This window comes from Neolamprologus brichardi, chromosome 4 (assembly GCF_056152115.1).
Source record: "Neolamprologus brichardi isolate AB-2024 chromosome 4, ASM5615211v1, whole genome shotgun sequence".
NCBI classification, from domain to species: Eukaryota; Metazoa; Chordata; class Actinopteri; order Cichliformes; family Cichlidae; genus Neolamprologus; species Neolamprologus brichardi.
The window spans coordinates 24,705,587-24,712,335 of NC_142107.1; the positions used below are offsets into that span (position 1 = coordinate 24,705,587).

The 6,749-nt window shown below is 43.3% G+C and overlaps 1 protein-coding gene across 2 annotated transcripts; it reads right to left on the reverse strand.

The window, feature by feature from the left end:
• Nucleotides 1–2,894: 2,894 nt before the first annotated feature.
• Nucleotides 2,895–6,447, reverse strand: LOC118455349 (uncharacterized). 2 transcript variants are annotated; one of them, XM_087840384.1, is made up of 5 exons: nt 6,325–6,447; nt 5,562–5,603; nt 5,360–5,470; nt 4,666–4,803; nt 2,895–3,652 (listed from the first exon to the last, which is right to left on the reverse strand). In XM_087840384.1, exons 2-5 carry the CDS (start codon nt 5,565–5,567, stop codon nt 3,566–3,568), a joined length of 342 nt encoding a protein of 113 aa, XP_087696510.1. In that variant the 5' UTR covers nt 5,568–5,603; nt 6,325–6,447; the 3' UTR covers nt 2,895–3,565. The 2 variants fall into 2 exon arrangements, with proteins under 2 accessions (XP_087696510.1, XP_087696509.1); XM_087840383.1 differs by having other exon boundaries at nt 6,182–6,447.
• Nucleotides 6,448–6,749: the final 302 nt, after the last annotated feature.

Sequence of the window (6,749 nt, forward strand, 5' to 3'; positions counted from 1 at the left end):
TTATCTGAGTTAAGAAGCAGAAAGTTAGTGGCCATCCAAGTCTTTATGTCTTTAAGACATTCCTGCAGTTTAACTCATTGGTGTGTGTTATCTGGCTTTATGGACAGATAGAGCTGGGTGTCATCTGCATAGCAGTGAAAATGTATGCTATGTCTTCTAATGATGCTGCCTAGGGGAAGCATGTATAATGTAAACAGAATTGGTCCTAGCACTGAACCCTGTGGAACTCCATAATTAACCTCAGTGTGTGAAGAGGACTCTCCATTTACATGCACAAACTGGAGTCTATTAGATAGATATGATACAAACCACTGCAGTGCAATACCTGTAACACCTACAGCATGTTCTAATCGCTCTAACAGGATATTATGGTCAACAGTATCGAATGCTGCACTAAGGTCAAGAAGGACAAGCACAGAGATGAGTCCACTGTCAGAGGCCATAAGAAGATCATTTGTAACCTTCACTAAAGCTGTTTCTGTGCTGTGATGAACTCTGAAACCTGACTGAAACTCTTCAAATAAACCATTCCTCTGCAGATGATCTGTTAGCTGTTTGACAACTACTCTTTCAAGGATTTTTGATATGAAAGGAAGGTTGGAGATTGGCCTATAATTAGCTAAGACTGCTGGGTCTAGAGATGGCTTTTTGATTAAAGGTTTAACTGCAGCCACCTTGAAGGCCTGTGGTACATAGCCGATTATTAGAGATAGGTTGATCATATATAAGATCGAAGAATTAATCAATGGCAGGACTTCTTTGAGCAGTTTTGTAGGAATGGGGTCTAAAAGACACGTTGATGGTTTGGAGGAAGTAATTATTGAAGTTAACTCAGAAAGATCGATTGGAGAAAAAGAGTCTAACTTAACATCAATGGTACTAAGAGTAGCTGTAGATAATATTACATCTGTGGGATGATTATTGGTAATTTTTTCTCTAATGATAAAAATTTTATTTGTGAAGAAGTTCATGAAGTCATCACTAGTTAACGTTAAAGGGATGGTTGGCTCAAAAGAGCTCTGACTTTTTGTCAGCCTGGCTACAGTGCTGAAGAGAAACCTGGGGTTGTTCTTATTTTCTTCAATCAGTGATGAGTAGTAAGCTGTTCTGGCTTTGCGGAGGGCTTTCTTATAAAGCAACAAACTATTTCTCCAGGCTAAATGATGATCCTCTAAATTTGTGACACGCCATTTCCTCTCCAGATTACGAGTCATCTGCTTTAGGCTACGTGTTTGAGAATTATACCACGGGGTCAGGTACTTCTGATTAGGGACCTTAGTTTTCACTGGAGCTACAGTATCCAGAGTCGTACGTAGTGAGGAGGTGAAATTATTAACAAGATAATCGACCTCTGTTGGGGTAGTGTTCAGATAGCTGCTCTGCTCTGTGTTGGTACAGGGCATTGACGATGATAACAGTGGCTGGATTATATTCTTAAACTTAGTTACAGCGCTTTCAGAAAGACATCTACTTTGATAAAGTCCACTCTCCACTGCTGCGTAATCAATTATTGTAAATGTAAATGTTATCAAGAAATGATCAGACAGGAGAGGGTTTTCAGGAAACACTGTTAAATGTTCAGTTTCTATGCCATATGTTAAAACAAGATCTAGAGTGTGATTAAAGTGGTGGGTGGGTTCTTTTACATTTTGAGAGAAACCAATTGAGTCTAATAACAGATTAAATGCCATGTTGAGGCTGTCATTTTTAGCATCAACATGGATGTTAAAATCACCCACAATAATTATTTTATCTGAGCTCAGAACTAAATCAGACATAAAGTCTGAGAAATCAGACAGAAACTCTGTGTAAGGCCCAGGTGGACGATAGATGATAACAAGTAAGACTGGTTTCTGAGTTTCACAGCTGGGGTGGACAATGTTAAGCATCAGGCTTTCAAATGAATTAAAAGTCTGTCTTGGTCTTTCATTAATTATTAGACTGGTGTGAAAAATTGCTGCCACACCGCCCCCTCGACCTGTGCTTCGAGAATTTTAAATTTGAACCTTCCTGTCTGTTTGTTCAGGGTGATTCTGGCGGCCCGCTGATGTGTAAGCAGGGCGGCTCTTGGTTCCAGGCGGTCGTGTTAACAGCTCCAAGCTCCTCTGCCAGGAAAAGACGAGAAACTCAGTCATGACCTTCTCCAGAGTGAGCTCCTTTAACTCCTTCCTGACTGAGACCCTTGAGATGCGCTTGGCTCCGGCTTCCAACACCACTGCCAACCCCACCAATTCCCCCATCACTACCTCTACCAGCAGCACCTATACCACCACTACAAATGACTCAGTGTGTTTGACACCAGCGGCTCAGGCCTACACATTTTGCCATCTTCCACCTTCTCAGCCTCACCCTTTGTTGCCAACTCTTCCTGTAGAGAGTCTGACCTGATTTACATGATGTTGCGGACACAAATGAATGTGAACAAGCCTCGACCTTGAGACTTTCAGTCTTAAAGCTGTGCCTGCAAAAATTTGACTTGATTCTTAACAGGTTATCTAAAGAAAGCTCAGTGGTGAAGCTGTGGAGGATCAAATCATACATTCTACTGGACGAATCATCAGCACAAACATCTGGAACACCTGATGGAGAGGTTGACTACAAATCTTAGTGAGCAGAAGACATCAAATATCCGCTAAACAGATAAAATGACATAAAGAATTTACATGTGGAAAACAAATGTTTGATATGAGGGATGAAAGAATAAAAAATTGTGGGGTAAACACAACATGTGTCTGTTTTATTGCTTTGAGATGACGTGGAAATCCTTCCTGTTTGCAGTACTGTCCTGGAAACATAAACAGTACAATCCCTGAACATGCTCATGTACATATGGCACTGTGTGCAAACTCAGCTGTAACTTTGTTTTAGTGGGAGGAGATAAAACAAGAAGAAGCTTCTGTGGTGTAAATGTGGATTTAATAAAACATTTGTCAAAAACAAGGTACTGAAGGTACTTTCAGCAAAACAGACATCAGCTCGGCGTGACCTCAGGCCGTTTCATAAGGCACAAGGTCTCTTTTGGCGTTGATGCTTTTAATCCAAGACCCGCTGCTCGGGGATAATGGCACCGTTTTAGAGACCTACAGTCGACATTATCACAATCCACCAAGGGCAGACCTTGATCAGGAAGGAAGCGACAACCTGCCCATTCAGTCAGCTCCGTGTGATCCGAGTAAGATCGATGCAGCTACTCAGATGAACACACAGATGGTCCAAATGCAGTAATTATAGTAAATGTAGAGGAGGATATGTGATGGTGGTGGTGGGTAGTCTCTTAAATTAGTGTATAGAAAAGGCCAGCCAACCATAGTGATTATGGAGCTACATTTACAGAAGAAATATATCAGCATACAGCTGCCGGTTAGCCTATCAGTGGCAAGGCAACCCATTCTCTGGCAATGAAAGAAAAATGTTCAGTCTCAAAAAGTCAAAGAGAAAAAGTCAGTGAATGACTCAGAAGAGAAGGTGTAAGGCCGGTTCTGTGTGTAGCCACCTCCATCTCCACTGTAAATGCTATAACAAGTATAAAATTAGTTCGGTGGATGAGCACCTCCATCCTCGCCTCCTACTTCATCCTGATCTCAAAGCATAAACAGTTGCAGGAGTCGCAGTCAGGAACCTGGCAGGTACAGGCACAGTCCCACCTGGAGCACTGTAGGAAAGAAAAACACAGCAGCTCAGACAGGAGACTAACTTTCTGGGCGAGGATTTAACGGCGGCACCTGCTGTGTCCTGAAGAACCCGCAGAAACCAACAAGCACGCTTGTGTAGCTTCACCTGTCCCAGCAGGTGAACTTCTCCTGCAGCCAGGAAGCTGTTTTACCCACACACATTCATTATTTTAAGTTACCCCTGACAATAACACTTAGATCATGAGGCGTGTGGTGATTCATACCTCCTGATTTTATTAAACCAAACTATTGCATTAATGATACACTTTGATCAGCTAACACAGCTGACAATCTTGATCATATGTAAGCTTACTTTCTTCACATAAGGCAACAACAAGAAGCAGCTTTTTCGACAGCAGCACAGAGTTCAGAGGTCAGCTGTGGGTTTAACAGCCTGCTGATTCAAATTCTTTGTGGGTTGCAGCATGATATGGACAACGCAGTGTTGTTTAACATTTACATGATCTGCAAACCTTTGCCAGTCATGGTGGGGCGTTCCAGCCCCCTCTGAGGAACCTGACACAGCTGACACACAGCTCTGCAGCAAATGTTCACCTCACTGTGAATGGGGTCACTGGCTTCCCAGTTCACAGACATTATTGATACACCATGTCATTACTGATAACATCTGAGATCACCGGGATTAGTGCCTCCAAAGTGGTTTGAGAAAGTGAAGGGTTGCTGGTTTGTCTCCAGTAATCTCCTTTGGTTTAGGGGTAGTGGCACCTGATGTGACCACTACAGGAACAGTGAGGCTTCATTTTATTTACGTCAGTTTTTAATCGCTCTGTCTTTTAATGACTATCATTGATTTATTTTATATAATTATTCACTGTAAAATGAACCTTCTGCCCACCTCATCAGCATCATTGTTTGAATGTGTCTGAGTGTTTTATCACATTTTACACCAACGTTGAGGAGAGTGTTTCCAAACGTGAGCTGATGGTTTCTGTGCCAGAGCTCGTGTGACCGCCAGTGCTGCTGGTTTACTTACAGAAGCCGGAGAGCACGATTCAGCCAGGAATGGTCCCACAGCCGGCAGGCGGCAGTCGCACATTTCACCCAGTCTGATGCACTGCTCGCACACAGAGAGGCCTGCGCAGCATTCACTGCACCCTAAAGAACAGTAGTCCTTAAAGGCACACAGAAATGCAAAAATCTGTCACAGTCAGAATCCTGCTAGACCCCAGACGTCACGCTGTAACCTCAAATACAAACTTCTTTAAATGCTGAATAAATAACCCTTCCACAGCTGGGTCGGCTGATCCAGAGTCCAGTCGTCTGTGTTACACTTTATAAACTGCATCTCTCAGAATCAGGGGAACAGTAAAAGTGCATGACTGCCTGCACAGCCACAACCTGAATAACCCCACAGGGTTAACTACTGCACCTCAAGCAGACACAGGCATGTTTCTGAGAACTACTGAGATATAAAAGTGTTCATAAGCTGTAAAATGATAACTGCCAGGTTTACAATATAAACGTTTCATGTATATTTTCCTATACCTGCATGAATCCAGCAGAGAATTTTATTATAAGTTCAAAGCTGACAGCACAGGGGGTAAAAAACAGCCCATAGAGCAAAGACGGGTCCCTGCAGGGGTCAAACCAAAAGTAAGTACCTCACAGGGAACCATTTCTTAGTTTTCTGGTCTGTAAGAAGCATGAACCCGGCCAAGAGCACCAACCTTGAGGCAGTATCGGATCCAGAGCCCAATCCCTAGGACGATCATGTACAGGCTCACAGTGATGATCAGCACTGCAGGCAGAGGGATTGCAAGCCTCCAAACAGGCAACACCTGAAGAAGAAGACCAACTGAACATCAAACATGTGACAGTCGAGCTGAAGAGGCGTCACATTACAAAAAGTAATGGATTAAGGTTCCTCACCGGCATTGTGTTTTTCTGAAGTCAGAGGAGCCTCGGGAGTGTCTGAGGAAAACACAGAGACTTAAAGTTTCACCACGACACAGGAAAGACTTTGCGTTATCTTCTGTTTCAGAGAAAATCAGCTGCCAGAAGCACTGCGGCTCGTCCACAAGCATTTCAGAAACCTGCGCTCAGCTCAGGGTGCTGCTGGAGCCACCCTCACTCAGAGAGCCACGCGCACTACAACCACACAGGATTATCTCAGAGGTCTGAGGTTTCTATCGCCTCTCCACCTGTTAAAATCGGGTCTGCAGCCACGCCCATCAGCTCCAGGTTTGTCCTCACCAATCTGGAGTGCTTCAGAAACCAATTTAATGGAAGGAAGTCTAACGCTGTTATTAAAGTCTGGCCGTTTCTGAACTTTGAGTGATGTCCCTGTCTGTTATTCTGATTCTATCTCATTTACTTTTCTTTTGTTTCCCTCTAAAGGATTCTGGCTGGTTCCTTGTTTACAATACTTCTTTAATGTATTTATTTATTTCACATTATTCTGTCATCTTTAGCTCGTTCTGTGTCGTTAGCTCTGAAACGTTTTTTTCCGGATGAATCCGTTTTGGCAATTATAGTTTAACTGCAGTTACCTGTTAAACTGAAGATGCTGCCGTTAATAACGCCTGAAACGTTACAGACGTTTTACAACGAAACAAACGACCGGAAGCTCCTTCTGCGCGTTCACGGCGCTCTCGGTAACAAACATGAGCGCGGAGAGTTTCGGTGAACTCACATTTGTCAGGTTTTATCGTTAAATGTGGAAGAAAGCAGTTTCTTCGGACCCGCCGCACTGCTACTGCTCAAAAACAAGACAACGCTCGCGCTATGGCGGTGGCTGCGCTGCCATGGAGACAGAGGGGAGCCCACCAGGAACAAAAAAGGCGAGCGCGAAAACCGTCCAGCTTCGACTCGCCATTTGTCCACAGCTTTGTTAAAACCGATTAGAATAAAAATACAAATTCTGATTGTGGTTGAAAATTAGGAAAAACTTTTCTTTTTTTTTTTAGATAAGAGAGAGATAAGATCGTGTTGATAGGAGTTATGTGGGTTAGTTCAGCTTCACCACTAGGGGGCTGTCTAAACCAAATTGTGATATGTACTGTGTCGTAGAGGCAGCGGCGGGTTATGTTTACATGCATGGATGTGAGCCACGTTAAA

Excerpts from the sequence above, each read along its gene's own strand:
- LOC118455349 (XM_087840384.1), bottom strand. Across the intron at positions 4,804-5,359 it reads GGATCCGATACTGCCTCAAG|GACTACTGTTCTTTAGGGTG; the intron begins GTTGGTGCTCTT and ends TGTGCCTTTAAG. Across the intron at positions 3,653-4,665 it reads AATCGTGCTCTCCGGCTTCT|TGCTCCAGGTGGGACTGTGC; the intron begins GTAAGTAAACCA and ends TCTTTCCTACAG.